Source organism: Parasteatoda tepidariorum, chromosome 3 (genome assembly GCF_982258835.1).
Source record: "Parasteatoda tepidariorum strain Cologne lab strain chromosome 3, Ptep-v5.0, whole genome shotgun sequence".
Taxonomy (NCBI): Eukaryota; Metazoa; Arthropoda; class Arachnida; order Araneae; family Theridiidae; genus Parasteatoda; species Parasteatoda tepidariorum.
In genome coordinates this window covers 82,012,537-82,032,253 of record NC_141757.1, presented here as the reverse complement: position 1 = coordinate 82,032,253, position 19,717 = coordinate 82,012,537, and the positions used below count along the sequence as shown (strand labels likewise).

At 29.2% G+C, this 19,717-nt stretch overlaps 1 protein-coding gene across 1 annotated transcript; it reads left to right on the top strand.

The window, feature by feature from the left end:
- Window positions 1–1,682: 1,682 nt before the first annotated feature.
- Window positions 1,683–17,880, top strand: mRpL38 (mitochondrial ribosomal protein L38). The gene is made up of 8 exons (XM_016063052.3): window positions 1,683–1,959; window positions 6,220–6,342; window positions 8,706–8,914; window positions 9,728–9,846; window positions 11,052–11,210; window positions 12,392–12,528; window positions 15,789–15,876; window positions 17,518–17,880. Exons 1-8 carry the CDS (start codon window positions 1,737–1,739, stop codon window positions 17,774–17,776), a joined length of 1,317 nt encoding a protein of 438 aa, XP_015918538.1. The 5' UTR covers window positions 1,683–1,736; the 3' UTR covers window positions 17,777–17,880.
- The last annotated feature ends 1,837 nt before the right edge of the window (window positions 17,881–19,717 follow it).

Here is a 19,717-nt window from a genome sequence, read left to right as displayed (position 1 = left end):
TTTCAAAAAAAGTGCTTTGACAACAATTTTTATCAAAAAATTATAAACTAAAAAACGGAAAATAAAGAATTCTTCTTAGGATAAAAAAACGATTTTAAGAATTCTTTACATTGAAATAAGAACTTTCCAATTGCTTCTTTTTTTATTATTCTTATACTTCTTAATCAGACGTAAAAAACCATTCTGTTGAGAACTATCATCAAATAGGAAAAAAAAATATTTACAAGCAAATTTTTTATTATAAAAATCATAACACTCACCTGTTTTAAAAATCCGCAGAATTCCAAATGAAATGTTCTTCGTTTGAAAATTTTATTTTCAAATAATATATGCATAGATTATCCCTTCATTACTTTTAGATAACATACCACACATCAAAATTTTATAAATGTAAGATCTCGATATGAATTTGAATATGTAGCTTAAAAACAGAATAGCTGAATTCTAGTTTAAATTATTCCTTCAAAACAAAAAAATAATTACCAAGAAAACGATACAAATTTATTAAAAATCGGCACAAATGAATCTATTTCAAGTAGTTCGGATGATTCTTTATTGTTGTTTTACGAATAATATAGATACAGAAATATATACTATTCTATAAAGAAGAACAATATTCTATAACTATATATTATACAGTTCTGTGCATATTTTAAATTCTTTTTTATTCATTGGAATGACGAAAGCAATGCTGATTTCACCTTAATTTGTAATGAATTGAAGACAGAAAAAATTATTTTACCGTAATACACACAATCTGTAACAGCAAGTGATCATGAAATTGGGAGTTATGTTGTTGGTAATAGAAAGGTAAAAATTATCGAGAAATTGTTCTTCAAATGCTTGGCGTGTTCTGCTTCAATGTTTGACATGTTCTGATTAGTTTTTTCAAGAAGTTCTACCTTTTCCTTAGGGAAATTTTGCTTCTTATTTGCTGCTAATGAAATGGCACCCGTCACTGCCAATGGCTTTGTGGGAACTAATGTCCGATATTTTCAGTCTCCCGCTAGATGGCGTACTCGAGCGTTGCGATCGCGAATTCTATAACTATTACAGTTTTGTAAGTTCTGAATTCAATTTATTCATTGGAATGACGAAAGCAATGTTGACTTCACTTTAATTTGTAATGAATTGAAAACAAAAAATTATTTTACTGTAATACACACATCTGTAACAGCAAGCGATCATGAAATCGGAAGTTATGTTGCTGGTAATAGAAAGGTAAAAATTATTGAGAAATTGTTCTTTAAATGTCTGGCGTGTTCTGCTACAATGTTTGGTTGGCGTGTTCTGGTTAGTTTTTTCAAGTTCTTCTGTATTTTCCTTAGGGAAATTTTGCTTCTTATTTGCTGCTAAAATAAGAAGATGGCGTCCGTCTTTGTCAATGATTATGATAGAACTAATGCCCGATATTTTCAGGCTCCCGCTAGAGGGCGCACTCAAACGTTGTGATCGCGAATTGCATGTCTTAGGATCATCCTCGTCCTCGAAGTAAATAAAGTGCCTATCTATTTTCAGATAAAGCTAGTGCGTAAGAATATCTGTACGAGTCACTCTCTGTACGAGTCATCGCATTGACTTGCGATTGTATGCAGCGAGAATGCTACAAAAATTATGTAAATGACTTCAGATGTCCTTATTTGATGAGGCTGTTAGGTTATTGTCTCTAAGAGACTTGAAACGGGCAAAGAGAAGTAGTCAAAAGCGTTTTATTTAAACAAAAACAAATATTAAACATGTCGGCTGTGTATGCCGCTGGGAAAACTTTAAAAACTTCTGTTACGAAGCAGCGGATCAAAAATATTTTTCTAAATTTTACACGAGCTAAAGAATCAAGGTTTTTGGGTTACTATAAACATAAAATTTCTACTCCAGTTTTTAGAGAACGAGAGGCTCATTATCGTGAGACTGTCTTAAAACCATTAGAAGAGATACCTTCTTTAAGTCAAAGACTAGCTGGTGAGTTTATAGTAATATTTATGCCATTGACTCTCAATGGCTTATAGTTTATCTCTACCTATATGAGATCTTTATCTGTGCCGCCCTGGTAGTTGGTTTCATTACATTCGACTGAGTGAATAGTTTCAATTAAGATTGCCGAGGTAGCAATGAGTTAGTTGAGATTGAAGATGAATAAACATGAGTAATTAGTAAGCTATGACTTAGACATCCGCAGCTTCAGACGGGTTAATACCCAGGTACTTTTCTGATTTGGTATAAAATAAGAACAATAATTTAAAGAAAAGTTATTTGTAGAAATTAATCTCAATAAAGTATACAAACTTTATTTGAAACTCTTTTGAGAAAAAAAATGCAATCGTCAGCCTGAATTTGATGAACATGAAGTCGAATGTATCTTTAATTGCATGTGTTTGGATATTTTTAATTGCATTTGTTGCATCTTTGAAAAAGAGGGCAATGTACTAATTGTTGTGGTCATTTTGCAAGTCTTATTCCATCATATTTATGAACCAAGAGCCCCAAAAATTCTATGTTTTTCAAAATCTACTTTTCTGATGTTGGTAGCTAATAATTGGACCACTGTAGGTATAGGATTTTTAATGTTCTTAGGACAAGTTTTGATTCAGGACCTTCAATTAGCTTTAAAGCCTGAAAGGCACCTTAAACCTTTCCAATTATGTGCATTTCACTTTAATTTATTTATAAGTGTCTGAGCAAGGTTCATTATTTTATTGACAATTGGGATTGATTTTCTAAAAAGAGTGATGTTAAAATTTTAGATTTTTCTTTTATTAGATCTTCTGATAATTAATGTCACAGATTTGGTGGCAAAAGTATTCTGTCATGCAGACCATTCTTTTCTTAGTGGGAATGATGCATTTATTTTTTAAACAGCTATATTTGGGCATAGTGATCTATTTAAGATGACTGTGTTGTCAACGTAAAATAATGTTAGTTTCTTTGAGTTTAATAAAATCAGCACAGTAAATTAAAATTAAAAGTGACCTTAGGATGGACCCTTAGGGTACTCCTATACTAATTTTCCTTTTAGTTTAATTGTCATAATTTAATTTAAGTATGAATGCCCCATTTGTTAAATTGCTATTCAGCAGCTGAATTAAGTCATTATGGATTTTATTCATGGTTAATTTATATACTTTGGTCCTTGTGCCAAATGAAGTCAAAATCTTTAGTTATGTCCAGCATCAGGAGTACATTTGATAATTTTTTTTATAGGAGCCTTGAGTGATGTTTTCAATTATTCTAACAAGTTGTTTGGCGGTAGAAAGGTTTTCGCAAAACCTTATTGTTCATATGAAAGTCAAAAGTTGGTTTAAGTCTTTTCGGTATAATTTGTCCAAATAATTTTTATGGAGCAGAAAAGAGGATTATCTGACCATAGTTTTAAAGGTATACACAATTTTACTTTTTTAGGAAGAGTAGAACTTGGGCATTTTTTTATTGTTGCGGAAAGTAATGGATTTTTATGCAAGAGTTTATGATGTTCTTAATTTGATCAAATATTTAGTTGGTTGTCTTTTTAGCTTGTAACTAGGGATTCTGACCAGTCCAGGTGGCTATCAAAGAGTTTTAATAGAATATAACTATTTAAACTATGCTCTCTAATGAGCATTAGAGCTTTGAGAGTTTTGCTCATTTAATCACTTAATGCTATTAAATTTGCTATTGGTGTTAGTAACATTAATGTTTCCTCTTGCTTATCATTAAAGCTTAATAGAATTCTGCTTAAAGAAAATTATTTGAATAAGTTATTACTCCTAGTAATTCATTATAAGCTTCTGAGGTAAGTTAGTGCATTTATAGTGATGTTCCGCATTGTATGCTTTTCTTCTTTGTCAGTATGCTGGTTCCTTGCATCTTTCAGGGAAATTTTTATCTATTAAAAGGGTTAACTGATGTTGGGTGGACCCAACTAACAACGTTGGGTCCTACTGGGCTCCTAGACAGTTTCGATTTCCATCCCAGTTAGTGCTGCAAGGGTAGCAGGTAGTCCTGCATTCTATGGTGAATCCTTGACACCATTCCTCATTTACTGGTCAAAGAGCCCTAATAAAAGTTGGGGTGTATGGCTAGTCTCAGAAGTAAAAGATCTGCAGGCAGGATGCCCTATCGCTCAGAGGACTGTGACCCGCAGCACTAAGACTTATCTGCACCTGCAGAGTGTTTGAGAAGTTCCTTCTTGTCCCTGAAGATCAGGCTCCACTAAGTTTTAATCAGTAGTCTCTCTTATATTTGGCTATTTTAAAACAAATTAATGCATGGAATAGTAAACCAATCGGATATTGGTAAAAATATTGTAGTAACCCAAAAGTGACGTCATTAAAACTAGGATAGCAAAGCATATCAAGGTCTTTAGTAAGAGGGTTTCAGCAAAACTAAATGAAAATTATCATTAAACCAAAGGATCACTGATTCTACACCTTAACCTCTAAAGACATTACTTAACCATTATTATATAATGAATGAATAATGAATGTTTATTTAAATATTTTATATGAATAATTTTACATGAATAATTTTACTTTTCAGGGGTGAGTGTATTCTGGGTTTTTCGTATCATCCTTCTGGATCTAAAAACTATGAGCGGGGATTTTTTCTCGAATATTGCGGAAGTCCTCATATATCAAGACCATTGGTTCGCATACTTCCGGGAATCAAAAGCTTAAAATCTAATAAAATTTTCAGAGTTCCAGATTCTAAAATTTAAATTTTGAATCTTTGGGAAAATCACATCTGACATTTAAATACATGTGATTCTTCCGCCAACTAGTGGAAATCCACCAATTTGATTAAATTGTTCAGGCAAATTTTCGTTATATGTTGCAATTCGTATTAACGCAATATAAGAATTGTTCATATCTACGAGATTTAAAAACCCAATGTTGGAATTTGTATTTATGCATTTTAAAAAACATTATCATGCTTCGTATTCATGCATTTTTAAATTCCACCCTCACTAATTATATTCTCGCAAGTTTAAAATCCAATGTAGCGTTTCGTAATAAAGCATTTTTAAAAATCCTATATTGTGATTCGTATTTATGCATTTGTAATATCTAACATTGATTTTCGTATTTATATGTGATTTAAAACCTAACCAATTATTAGCATGCGTCAAATTCATTCATTGTGATTTACCTTCATGTGATTTAAAAAATCCAATATCATGATTCATGTTCACATAATTTTAATATCTAATATTGTGATTCTTGTAAAAACTAAATTTTTTCTTAAACTACACTATAAATAAAGGTTTGATATTTTTCATTGATAGGCAATTTAATTTTAAACCTTCATTCAAAAAATCATATTCAGTGTTTTCACTACAGCGCGAGAATGCGAGAATCTCTCATATTTTTTTATATTCTCGCATTAAAAAATGATAACCGCGAGAAATTCGCGCATTCTATAAACCTATTTCAAAATTCGCGAATTTCTCGCATTTTGAAAAAAATTTCTCATTTGCGCCATTTAGAATAAAATCAGTTTCACTTTTCTTCCTGGATCTTTTATTATTTTCAAAATCTGCCCCATTATCTAGCTTTCCTATTTACCAGTATTGTTCAGAACCTTTAAGAACAACAGAACACCATCCTTCCGAACCACGGAACCTCTTTCAGAACGCATTTCTCTGCAACCAAGTGTTTACCGTAGGTAAGGTTTCTTCATGTAAGACGTTCAAATTTTTTGCTCGTTAATGTAAGATGGACAAATACCTTGTAAAGCCAATATCTTCTACTCCGAAACGGACAAATGAAAATAAAACAAATGTGGGTAGAAACGATCAAAACGAAACAAATACGCATTTGAGCAACCTAATGAGAATAGCTGATGAAAAAGTAGATGTAGAACATTTTCCATTTGATGATGCTGCAAAAATATTCAATGCTTTAAAAATTAGAAGATATTAAAAATGCATTATGATTAAAGAAATGATTTTTTTTTCAAGTCTCTTGGTGTTTTTTTTTTTTTTTTTTTTTTTTTTTTTTTTTTTTTTTTGAAGTCTCACTTAACTTTTTGAAATCTCACCCTGTTTTTGAGAAAGGGTGAGAAATTCTCACCCATTTTTTTTCTGAGATGAAAACACTGATATTAAATATGAAACATGTATGATATATAAATTGATATTAATTTTTTGCTCATAAAATTTTCAGTGTTTTTCACTTTGTGTCACAATTTCTGACTCTTCTAGTCAGTTTCAAGTAGTAAATATTTATAATAATTTGTATTTTATAGAAATTAATGCACCTGATCCTGTTTTGGACAAGAAAGTTGATATTGGTTTTCCAAAAGAAAAGCATAGAAAGGTGACAATCAAGGATAGATTAACAAGAAGAAAAAATATAGCTGAACTTTCAGGTGAGAATTCAGCAAAATAAGTTCTCAATTAGTCTGATATATTATTAAGAGGTTTAGCTGGTGTGTGGGAACATTCCAGTATCCATACTATTGCCAAAATTTAGAGGTAATGAGACAGTGGCAAACGAGAAAGTAGAAGAAGAAAAGAAGAAGAAAAATCATCACAAAAGGGAACTAACTCGAATGGTATAACTCATAGCCATCCCTAGGTAAATCCCTACAATTATTTTTTCTATTCATGAGTTTTGTACTTGGCGATGATAATTGGCAGGTACAAATACAGAAATGTCTCCTGGTAGGCACAGATCTGTTATTAGACGTGAAATATATATATGGACACAGAAATTTTGATTTCAATGTACTGGATGTATTTTAAAAAAATATTATAATCATTAATTTCCCCCTAAAACATTTCTTAACTTGAAGATTTCAGTGTACTGGATTTTGTTTGAAAATTGTTTAATGATTAGTTGCTTTTATGAATGATTTATTCAAAGAGCTAAACTTCGCTTGATATCATTTAACCAATTTAATTACCGTTTATCCCAGTGTATTAGTTCACTTTTCAAACCCCCAAAATACATGAAAATTAGTGGGTCGACTTATACATTGGTAATAAAGTTATACATTCGTTGATTGGGAGATATCAATACATTATAAACAAAGAGATTATGAATAACTCTCTATCAATTTACCTCTTTCTTAAATATTATACACACTAAAAAAATGAAGTATATTTCTTGTAGTTTAGCTGAATAGTCCTTCATCACATTTTCTGTACAGATAAAGGTTTATTTATTTATTTTTAAACTATACTTTAAATTAAGTTTATAAAAGATATTATGAATAAGATAATTAATATTTATTTAGGATCATTTAAAAAAAATGACACAATTAAGATTTTTGAAACATACCGTGAAGTAAGAGCATCATCTGTGCTGGATTCAATAATGTTAGCTGTGTCTTCATATAGATCCCACTCTACAACAAATTCTACAATACTTACTTCATCCTCATCTTCTGAGTTTCACAGAAAATAGTTTTGACCCCCACCCAAAGAATTGAAATTCCACATTTTAAAAGATTTTACTGTATAAATTTCCAATAACAATACAATATAAATTTCCTTTTTTTTTCTTTCAGCGATTGACTAATGCACCCAACATGCCAGAAATTTCCCATCTTGTAATAAAAAAGAGTAAATTTATGTTACTGGTCGACATATAACTGGGATATACAGTTATTGATTTTAATAGAAACAAATATGGATTTTACAGAAATAAAATTATTTTTTTAAAGTCTTATTTCATTGATACTGATGATTTTACACAGGGAAATATTACCCAAGTTATTATTTGATGTTCAAAATTGACTAATAAGGGGAAAAAAATGTGTGATGTTTGTAGATAAAAGTGCCTTGAAACTTTTTAATTATAATTTATTATTTTTTTTATGCAAAGTAATTAGCAGTTTCTATTATTTCCATTTAGTTTTATGTTTATTTTATTTAGGTTCAAGAACCATTAAAGCTTATTAAATATTGAGTTTGTATACATAAATGTAGCTAAACTTATACTGCCAAATTAACTATAGAATAATTGATTTTTTTTATGTTTCTTGATATAAATTAATTTATTTTTCTTTTAAAATGAATAAAATTAATTTTGCTTCTCAGAAAGTTGAAAACCTCTTATAATTCAATTTATTTAAAGAAAAATTACTAAGAAAATTTTCAAATGTTTCTTTATTTTAAAAAAGCTATAGACATGTGTTTTTAATTTTTTAGACCAAATTGATATTTTTCATTTCATACTAAAAACAATTAAGTTATAATCAATTTATCGAAACATTGAATTTTTTCTGCCAAAAGTTAAAAAATTTTTCTACAATCTTTTTCCAAAAAGAAATTGGTAAAAATCATTATTATGAAGGAAAAATCACTATTGTGATAAACCTCTTTGTGTGTAATCCTAGAATTTCCCAATAATTTTTTTTAATTTTCTGTCCTTTTTTGTGTGTAAAACTTAGTTATGAACGCCATTGAATTTCCTTGCCTTGATTATGTGATATCACACTTGTCTCATCATAGCCAGTTCTGGCTCTTGTGTCTTCAAACTTTGCCTTTAATTATTTATTTATCTTATTTTTTACCAACTTGCCTTTCCAAACATCACAATTATTTGTTGAGAAAAGGGTATAAGGAAGGTGAAATTAGTTTCAATATTGGTAAATAAAATAAGTTTTTTTTTTCAATTAAATATTTTTCTTTAATTAAAAATATAATTCTGTTTACTTTTGTCTCTTATCTATATTAAAGTTTTTCATTATAAAAATGTTTTAATTTAGCTATTTTTTATTATTAGATGAAATAGATTTAGATCAAATTCAAAATGATTGGATGATGTTTGATGGACCCACTCATTTACAGAATATTGCAGATCATTATGGCATTTTTAAACATCTCTATGACCATGGATTTTTTACACCATGCTTGCCTTTGCGTGTATCATATGATTATGATGAAGATAGTGTCAGCCCTGTCTACATGGGGAATATTTTGCAGGCTTCAGATGTATGTAAAAACATCTATTATTTCCTTCATTGTTTTAGTTTTTTTATTGTATAAAGTACAAGTATTTGGAATTATAAGATTGGTCAATTGTTTAATATAGTGTACTACTATGTTGAGTTAGATATTTTTTTTGGAAAAAAAAGTATTATTTTAATTAAACATGTTATGCTTTTATTCCAACTCTAATAAAAGCATTACAACTGTTTTAATTTCCAACTGTGTATTTTTAAACGGCTTGTTATACATTTGTTTATTACATTTGATGAACTAATGAAATTAAGAAAACTTTAACTATTTGAAATTAAAATAGAGAAAAAATTTCTAAGTATAAAATATCTTTTGTATCTGAATTCTTCTATATTTTTCAAATGGATTTTCTCCCATATTTTATAAACCAATACATGAAAGTTATTGAGAAGTTTTTCATGGTGCTAATTATTTGTCATTATGGTTAATAATAGTCAAATAATTTCTTTGTTTTTTTATTTGTTATTGAAACATTTTACAGAAAAAATTGCTTATTTTATTGTTTTAAGTACTAGTAATTTTTTATGTATATAAGTTATAAATACCTCTTGTGTCATTTAAAAGAATTCAGAAGACTTATAATCACAATTATCTTTTGCATTAGTTTTTAGTGACAAAATTTTATTTCAGTTATAAGTGTTTCTTATGTATTACTTTATCATAGTCCAGAAGATTTATGGTCACATAAATCCTCTGGATTACCTTTAAGTGAAATAATTTAATTTGTTTCTTCTTTTACATTTAATGGATTGAATAAAACTTTAAAAAATTTAATTTATATTTTAGGTTGTAACCGTCCCTCATGTTTCATTCAAAAGTAATCCTGAAGATTTATGGTCACTTGTTCTTACTAATCTTGATGGTCATTTGCTTGACCCAAACTCTGAATATTTACATTGGTTCATGTTAGTATTTTATTTTTTTCCTATCTAGTAACAAAATTATTCATTGAAGTAAAATAATTGAATATATATATATATTTTAAAAGATATTCATTTTATAATTTCTTTGCCTTGTTATATCACTGTCGTTCAAGCCACTATTACAATGTCAACATTCTCAACATCAACACACATAGCACGGTTCTTGAAATAAAAAAATTGCTAAAAATTTATAAAAACATTTTAAAATTAATGAATAATAAAAACATGTTGAATTCAGATAATGCTTGGTGAATTCAGTTGCACCCAGCAACAAACCATCTGCATGGTGTTTTCGTTCTGACTGCAGAGTTCCGACTCCCAAGTTAGACTGTTGATAACCTGTCTAGCACATTCCGTATCCTTCGGCATTCGTTGTATCAGTTCGCATCTTCTTGTGTTACTTCACATTTGCGAAGCATCACTTATCACCTCTTGTATTCATTTGCCTAATGATGCATCACTCAGTGCATTTGTATTCCTTGGCTTTATTTAACTTTATCAGTAGTACTGTTATAGCATAGTTTATTCTAATATTTTTTTTTATGTTAAACTTTTTATCAAAGCATTATTTTAAAATTAATAAGATTAAATAAATGGCCAAATGTTACATATATATATATATATATATATATATATATATTAAATTACTTCATTTATGTTCAATCACCATTTCATAATATTTAAATGTTTATTGTTTTTAGAATTACTGTTTTCATTTTCAAGTTTTTTTTAAAAGCTTTTTCTTCCTATTTATTTTATATTAAGTAAGATTATAAGAAAAGAGAGAAAAAAATAGTATTTTAGTATGCTTTGAAGAATATCTGTTCTTATTTTTTTTTTTTTTTTTTTTTTTGCACTACTGTATGAGATCATTAATATAGTGAGATGTTTTGTTTATTACTTTTTTATAGACTTAAAATTGTCTTCTTATCTTAGTGTCCTTTATCTTTTTTTATCTTATTTTTTACTCTAAATTGCACTTCTCTATTGTAAATTGCTTTCACAAAAAACTTCATTCCATACAAGAATACAAATAATAATAATAATAATAATTGGCTCATAAGAACAGTTATGTTTTGCATAAGTATGCAGAATACAAATTATTGATTGGATATATTTCATAATATCCGAAAATTTATTTATGTATGAACTTGTGGTAGGATTAATTTTTTATTGTTATTTTCCAGAGGAAATGTTAAAGGTGGTGATCTAAAGTCAGGTGAAACTGTGTGTGATTATTTAAGACCTTTTCCAATGAGAGGGACTGGATATCACCGATTAGTCTTTGTTTTGTACAAACAAAATAAAGTAATTGATTTTTCACAATTGAAAAGAGCATCTCCATGGTAAGTTCATAAAATATACTTATGCACTTTATTTCCTTAGTCACATAGACAGTGGGGTGGGTAGAGTATTTGTTTAAAACTTTGACCTTAATTTGATCCATAAGATACATATGTTGGCTGTATGTTTGCACCTTCACTCATCCTGTCAGTTTTTCAGAGTGGATTTAAAATCCACTCTAATGTAATGTCTTAGGTAGTTTCAAAGCTAGGATGTGCATGGGTATTTAAGAAGTGTGGTGAGGAGGTCAGGAAATAACTACCACCATCTATCTTTTGCTCTAAACTGTGATAATGTGTTGTTCATATGCGGCAGTATTGTTATTAAATCATAACATAATGAGGATAATTTCCAGACTTTCCATAATCGATCATCAATATGGATTTATTGTAACATAAAATTAAACAAGGCATCATTCTTTTTGAGTTTGTAAAAGAAATGAAAATTACAATGTTCACATTTGTAGTTTATATTTTTGTAATTGTTGTCTAATTCTTATGAATTATCTTAAATTGCAAGTGAATTAAAAGTCATAAGAAGTTGATGTTTCAATAAATGTTTTAAAATAGATGCTTTGTTATTATATATAACTATCTTTTAACTGTTTAAAAACAATTTTACTACTGAAGGAAGAAATCTTTCATGTTTTATATTTTTTGCATTTTCTATTTTATTAGTTAAAGGAATTGTTCTCTTTTATCAATAAAACTAATAGTTTACTCTTTTTTTTATTACTATTATGTGTTTTTGATAATAAATAAAATGTTTATAAAAACTTATTGTTTATAAAAGATTAAATTAATTGAAAAAAAGTGTCCATGTTTTTTGTATTTGAGTATTCTTCATTGATTTAATCTTCAGCTCTAGTTAGCTCAGTTTAGACAGTTTAAACATACTCAGTTAACTCTTTAGCTCAGTTTAAACATATTATTTTAAAAATTAACTAATTACCATGTTTATAGGTTTTCTTTACAAAAAATTTTGTGTTAACATAGTTTATATTTTTAAAAAAATTTATGAAGATTTATACTTGGTTATAGCAATTTTTCATTTTAAAACCATTTCTTATAGTTTTAATTGTTTATTTAAATTTCCTCAGTGTTGTTTTTGACTTTAATTAACAAATATATTTCTTATTCAAATTTCTCATTACCTCATATTTATCTTTAATCTTCCCATTTAGTTTAAATCTGGAAGAAAGAACGTTTAAAACATTTGATTTTTACAAGGAACATCAGGATTTTTTAACTCCAGCTGGGTTGGCTTTTTATCAATGTACATGGGATGAATCTTTGACTGATTTCTTTCATAATGTTCTTAGTAAGTATAAATAAAGTATGTTTTGAGTGGTAAATATATGCTATTTTTAAATATTTAAAGCAACATTTATTATTGTTAGATTTATATGCTCTACTGTTTTTAATTATAAACTCTGTTATCTGAAAATACTTATGTCATTAATCTTAAGAATAATTTGTCCTTAGAATAATTTTCGCACAATTTTTATTTACTTAATAATTATTACTTCCATAATATTACTGTTTAAAAATTATTAAAAAAAGATTTAAAGTTATCATGATTATCACTAAAAAAAAATGTTTCTGAGAAAGTTCATGGTGATTCCTATATTGTAAGACTAAAATAGGAGGCTGCAAATTTTATCTTGAACTGTTCCTTTTTCATTTGTAATAGTGTTTGATTCAAAATTTCAAAGCTTTTTGTTTCTTGATAATTTGTTGATAATCATCAAATATAATATTTATAATAACATTAGGAATAACTTCCTGGGTAATGTTTTGGTAAATATACACTGGTTATCATAAATTAAGGAAAAATCACAAAAATAGCGATAACTCTTTCAAAAGTAAGCCAAACCGTGCAAAATTTGCATATGTTGTCCACTAAGAGTAGCTGAGTAAAATTGCAATATGCAAATTAGTGGCGCTGCACTCGGCTTACGTCATCTGCCTGGAGCATAAAAGTCCAAGTTTGAGAGAAAGCACACAAATTTTACTGTGATTGCGACATTGAAAATCTGAGATAGCCAATTCGTAATAATGACCTCTAGGCATCATTTGCCTGAAGAACTACGATGGAGAGCCATCGGGAGACTAGAGGCAGGGCAGAGTCAATCAGAAGTGGCCAGATGGCTAAATGTGAGTCCATCTGTGGTTCATAGACTTTGGAGGCAATTTCAAACCACAGATTCGGCATCTAGGAGGTTCAGTCAAGGACGGCCAACTGTTACGACCAGTGCCGATGACCGATATTTGACATTAAGTGCACGCAGGAATAGAACCGCTACTCCGACACATCTTAGATCCTCTCTTGCTGCAGCCACCGGAAGGTTGGTGTCAACGTCAACTGTGCGCAGAAGGCTCCACGAAGGTGGTCTGTATGCGAGACGACCAGCCATTTGCGTGCCGCTCACATCACGCCATAGGAGAGACCGTTTGCAGTGGGCCCGACAACATGTCCACTGGACGTCAGATCAATGGAGGCCTGTTCTCTTTACGGATGAGTCCAGGTTTAGTCTAGAAAGTGACAGTAGACGTTATTTGATATGGAGAGAACCTGGGACCCGTTATCATCCATCAAACATCCGTGAAAGAGATGCATACGGAAGAGGCAGTGTCTGTGTTTGGGGAGGCATATCCTTAGGAGGGCGCACATACCTCCATGTCTTTCCAAGGGGAACCGTGAATGCTCAGGTTTATCGAGACAACATCCTTGATGCTTATGTGCGCCCATATGCCGGGGCAATTGGTGATTGCTTCCTGTTACAGGACGATAATGCAAGACCACACAGAGCTCGCATTGTTGATGATTATCTTCAACAGGAAACAATTACTCGCATGGAGTGGCCAGCTCGATCCCCGGACTTGAATCCTATCGAGCACGTTTGGGATGCTCTAGGGAGGCGTGTATCTGCCATCAATCCGCCCCCTCAGACCCTTGCCACGCTTGCAACTGCTTTACAAGAGCAATGGCTCTCACTTCCTATTGAACTGATAGACCGCATAATTGAAAGCATCACACATCGCTGTTTGTGCTGTATTGCTTCTAGAGGCAATCATATTCCATATTAAAGGTACTTTTTCTATTGCAAACCGATACTTCCAATTTGTTTATTTTATACATGTGCTAATTTCTATACTACTATTAATGTCTGATAATTTCTTTTTATGTTGTTTAATACCTTACTATGTGTTGTATATTGTGGGTAAGTTTCATAAAATTCCATGTGTAATTTCTTGAGTTATCGCGATTTTTGTGAATTTTCCTTAATTTATGATAACCAGTGTATTAGGAAGCTGTTTATGAAACATTCTTTTCTGCTCAAACATTGCTTGAAGTGAATTAATATTGTTTTCTTACAGTTCTTAATAGGATGTTTTTAATTGCAGAGATTTTATTATTTTTAAAATATTACTTGACATGTTTTTCCACAGCTTAGGAAGTAGTTTTTAGAGTTTAATTTTTCAATTAATATCTTAACTTTGATACTAGTTGATGAATTCAGATTTTCAAATGCAATGAACTCCAATTACCTGACCTCCTTTTATCCAAATACTTTTGCAATGCTCACCCATATTCAGTTTTTTGGTTTTTCTTTTTTTTTTTCTTCTTCTTCTCATTTCCCGATATATGCTGCCATTTTTAATGATGCAAAATTTCCCCCCAAGTTCATTAGGGATTGTAAATAATATACAAGTTATCGCACTTTAGTTAATAATGCAAGAAGGAAACCCCTTTCATCATCTAAAAGTTTACTATCAACATATTTGTTAGTATCACACCTTGCGTCGGTAATGTAGTGCTAAATACTTTTATACTTTGATATGAAGTCACTTTAGGCTAGGAGGGTGGTAAACACTTTTTAAGTCAACCCATAAAATAATCTACTTGTGTTGCATAGCACAGAGAGGGCACCGGGAGAAATCAGACAATTTTCTAATAAAAATGCAAATTCATAAATTCGCATTTATTCATTTTTTGTATATTCAATAAATTTAAACATCTATGAATACAAGAACTTGACTATTTAAGAACGAAGTTTGATTTAAAAAATGAAATGGTTAAAGTTTAGGAATGCCGTGCCAGCTCCAAAAAAATTACTGGGGTGTCTACATGGGACATGATAAAATAAATTCATCTTCTTGTTATGATAAGCAAATTTTAAACTGCATTATTAGCTTTATGATTAAAGCATTTACTTTATGGATTTAGAAATCATCTCTGTATTTGACAATTTACTGTAAAAGACAAAAAAGATGTCTGCAAATATAACATTCAATGACACATTTGTCAAAGAAATTAAGATATCTGATCAAAAAAGAAAAATTAATTTTGTATTAAATATTCAGTAATCTCAATTTTCTGAGATGCAGATAAATTATAAAAATTGCATACTTCTTTAATTAAAAATTTAGGTTGTGTGAGGTAGGATACCCAATTATTTTTGAATCATGAAGTTTCTATTGTAATATTAAAAGCGTTCTGAAAATGTTTATATTTTTGCACATAGTATTCCATCCATAATTGATATTTGATCGTACTTTCTTTTTTATTTTTTATAGACATGCAAGAGCCTGTTTTTGAATACATTGAGAAACCTATGTATTACAAACCTCAAGTTCAATTTCCTCATATGGAATATTTCAATTTGTAAGTTAAAAAAAAAGAAATTTGGTGCATCTATTTAATTTTTGTACCAAAATTTAAAGAATATACTTTATAAATTTCATTGTGTTCCCCCCATAATTTATTATTTAGTTTGTTTATGAAAATTAATCAAATTCAAATCAATGAGTGTGACTACTAATTTTATAATGCATGAATTTTTCTTCTATATTTTCCTTATTTCCATATTTGAATCATCCCAAACAGCTCATTTTTTTCCCACCTAAGTAATATTTTTGTTTTATTATATGAGTGAATGGTGTTGTTTGAATTTTATGGCAAAATGAGTCTTTCGTAGATTTAAAACAAATGGGCCACATTTAAATTAAACTGATGAAGAAAATTATGGGAATTAAATGAAAATTTTTGCATACAATTTCTTTTAAAATTTAGTTGTAACTTGTGATTGTTATTCTTAGAGTATTATTCCAATTTTGAAGTTATTGTTTAATATATTATTTTTATATTACACTTAAAGAGCTTTCATAACCTTCAACTTCCTGCATTTCAAACATACTAAAGTGAGTTATTGGTGGCACAAATTCTACTTGTAGTTATTTAATGAGGTATACAATTACCAACGTCATACATCACTTTTACAAGGTGATATACATAGTACGAAAATGTTTGCGAGTAGTGACCAATTTTTCTGAATAGGATTTGCTTCACAGAGGTAGTAACTATTACGATTTATGCATTATCTATAATTATTATGATTTCTTAGTCAAGATTAGTCTTACAGTTTAGTAATAAAAATTAGATTTTTTGAGAATTCTTGTAATAATCTATAAAAGATATTTTTTTTCCTTAACTAACCAGAGTTGTGAGATTATGTTGCTTACAGGGATTTCTTGAAAAAAAGTGATTTTCTAGTGTTAATATTTTATTAATAGTAGATTTATGCATATTATTATTAGATATATAGCTATAAAAATTAGGTAGTAAAAACACATGGGAATAGCGCTAAAATGAGTTTTGTCTATGTTATACATATTATTGTATCGCTGATTACCAATAACCAGTTTAAAAAGTTGGCACCTCTACTTATAATATGAAAGGGAAATAGAAGTTTTTTTTTTCATTGAATTATTTTTTACTTTGATTTGATTAATTATTTTTTGAAATTATAATAATTATCTTTTCTTCATTCATGTAATATAGTGAAGTAATTTATGTTAAACTCATTAGGTAATTTATTTAGAAGGTATGAGTAATGCCTGTTATTGGCAATAACCAAAAACATTGTCTTATTTTTTAAAAAATTAATTAGCAAATACTTATTTAAATATTAAAAAAATAGTGTTTATTTTATTCTTAATTTGTTTAAACTATATATACTTTTGAAATGATTTGTGTATGTTTAAAAACCATTTGTTCTTATAAAAAAAACTTGTTAAGAAGATATAGTTTTTCTTCACACCAATGACTTTTAAACATACACAATGATTTGTGTATGTTTAAAAGTCATAAAAAAACTTGTTAAAACGATATAGTTTTTCTTCACACCAATGACTTTTAAACATACACAATGATTTGTGTATGTTTAAAAGCCATAAAAAAAACTTGTTAAAAAGATATAGTTGTCTTTCCCACAGCCTAGTTAATAATTTCATTTAATTATTGCAGATACCTGGACAGATACAGAGACCCCAAAGAAGTGAAGAAAGAAGTACTTCTAAAGCGTCTGAAAACAGTTGATCCATTCAAAGAAGAACCTCCTATGCCAAAATACCCATGTCTTCATAAACCAGACAACTATCGCTTTAGCTGGCAGAGGTTGGATATTTTGAAAGAAAGATTAAGACAAGGGAAATATCGAGACTTAAGGCCTCATTCAGTTTATCCTCAGGAGGATGATAACCATAAAAAAAACTATAAAACCTGATTTATGTAAATAGTCACTGTTAATAAAAAATTACGCTTGTGTAATGTGCTTTACAAAATGTTATAATTTTTTGTGAATTGTCTATTAAAATGGAATTATAGGTATTATGTTTATTTTTTCTTAGTGGGCCACAGAGTACAACCCTTAAAATTTATGCATGTAATATGATGTATTGAACAGTTTAAGTTTAAACGATCTTTAAAAATTATTTATATTTTCAACTTACAAACCACTATTATTATTTTTAAATTTATAAAATAATTGAGATTTGAGCTTAAAAATTTTTTTTTTAAGTTCTAAGATTATTCAAAATTTTTATACAAACTGAAAAAGCAAAATTATCAAATTTAATTTTTAGACAAAGTTAAAGTAGTATTAATGTTTGTAGTTGACATTCTGAATTTTATTTTTCTTCCTTATCTTTCCCTTAAACTATATTAAACTGTTAGGTTAATAGAAATAAAAAAAATAGTTAATCGAAATCTACCTTTGTAATAATTGTATAATGTTTTTCCTGCTTAAGTCTAAGTTAATCATATTTATATTATTATTATTAAATTTTTTATTTTATTTATTATTTTTCTGCTTAATGCCATGGAGACAAAGCTGTTAAATAGGAAAAATATACATAAAAGTATGAGAGGATTAAGAAGAGATATTGTTTTGCCCTAATTATGGTAAACTTTGAAAATTACTATGGAAACCTTCAAAAGTTACAGTGGTTAACATTTTTTAGAGAAAGTTAAAAATTCGCCCCTACAAATCAGAATTATGTTACATTCACTGCTTTATATATTTGTTAATAAAGGTGTTTTAAAATAAATACCCAGTGTTTAGATTTATTTCTATACAACCTAAATGATGTAATGTTGGAAGTATTTTAAACAAACATTTATCAATTTGCTTTTTAAATCTAATACAGGGATGCTACGCCTGCGCCATTTGCGACAAACTGAGACAAAACGGCATAACTGCGCCATTTTGCGACATTCAGCTCAGTTTCTGCCAAAGCTGCGCCATTCTGAGACAAAACGTCCAAAATTTGGCAAACCTGAATTCAGTTTCAAATATTAATCCGCATTGCCGTGAGTCATTGGAGATCATTTTGCCGTTCACGTCTCCAAGGGATGAAAGACTTCCACGAAAAACGGAAATCCGCTTTTTTCTCCCAATTTTTAAAATTTTCGACCATGTTCCAAAAACTAAAATTTTTAGGGAGTCCAATTAGAGAAACCCAAGCCGCCAAAACGATAGTCGGATTCCCGCGACTTCCGCTGTAGAGTGGAAAGGAGTCTTAAGTGTTTCGTTTCGACCACCGATATATGATTTTCGGAATTTTAAATATTAGGAATTGCGCTGGAATATGCTAAAATCGCGATTTTTAATCAGACGATTTTAATATCAATCATCGATTTTCGTATTTAACTTATTTAAAACTTATGTGTTGCGACTTTTTTTACGCTGTTTAAAAATCCTACTAGCAATTCCTATTCACTCAATTTAAAAATTCAATATCGCGATCTGTATTCTCGCGAGTTTAAAATCCAACGTCGCGATTCGCATTCACGCATTTTTAAATCCAATATTGCGATTCGTTATCACACAGTTGTAATATCAGATCTCGTTTTTCGTATTTGTACGCTATTTAAAAATTACTCATTGCGATTCGTATTCACGTGATCTAAAAATTATTCATCGTGATTCTTATTTACGCGATTTAAAAATTCAATATCGCTATTTGTATTTTCGCGTTTTTAATATCCAACAGCGCTATTCTTATTCACGTGATTTTAAAATTCAAAATCGTGATTCATATTCACGCGATTTTAAAATCCAACAGCACGATTCATATTCACGCGATTTTAAAATCCGAAATAGTGATTCATATTGATGCGATTTTAAAATCCAATATCGTGATTTGTGTTTTTTAAATCCAGCTGC

Bases quoted from the DNA above. Each gene is read 5' to 3' on its own strand.
- mRpL38 (XM_016063052.3), top strand. From the start codon at position 1,737: ATGTCGGCTGTGTATGCCGCTGGGAAAACTTTAAAAACTTCTGTTACG. The intron at 1,960-6,219 runs GTGAGTTTATAG...TGTATTTTATAG, and splicing joins TTTAAGTCAAAGACTAGCTG to AAATTAATGCACCTGATCCT. The intron at 8,915-9,727 runs GTATGTAAAAAC...TTTATATTTTAG, and splicing joins ATATTTTGCAGGCTTCAGAT to GTTGTAACCGTCCCTCATGT.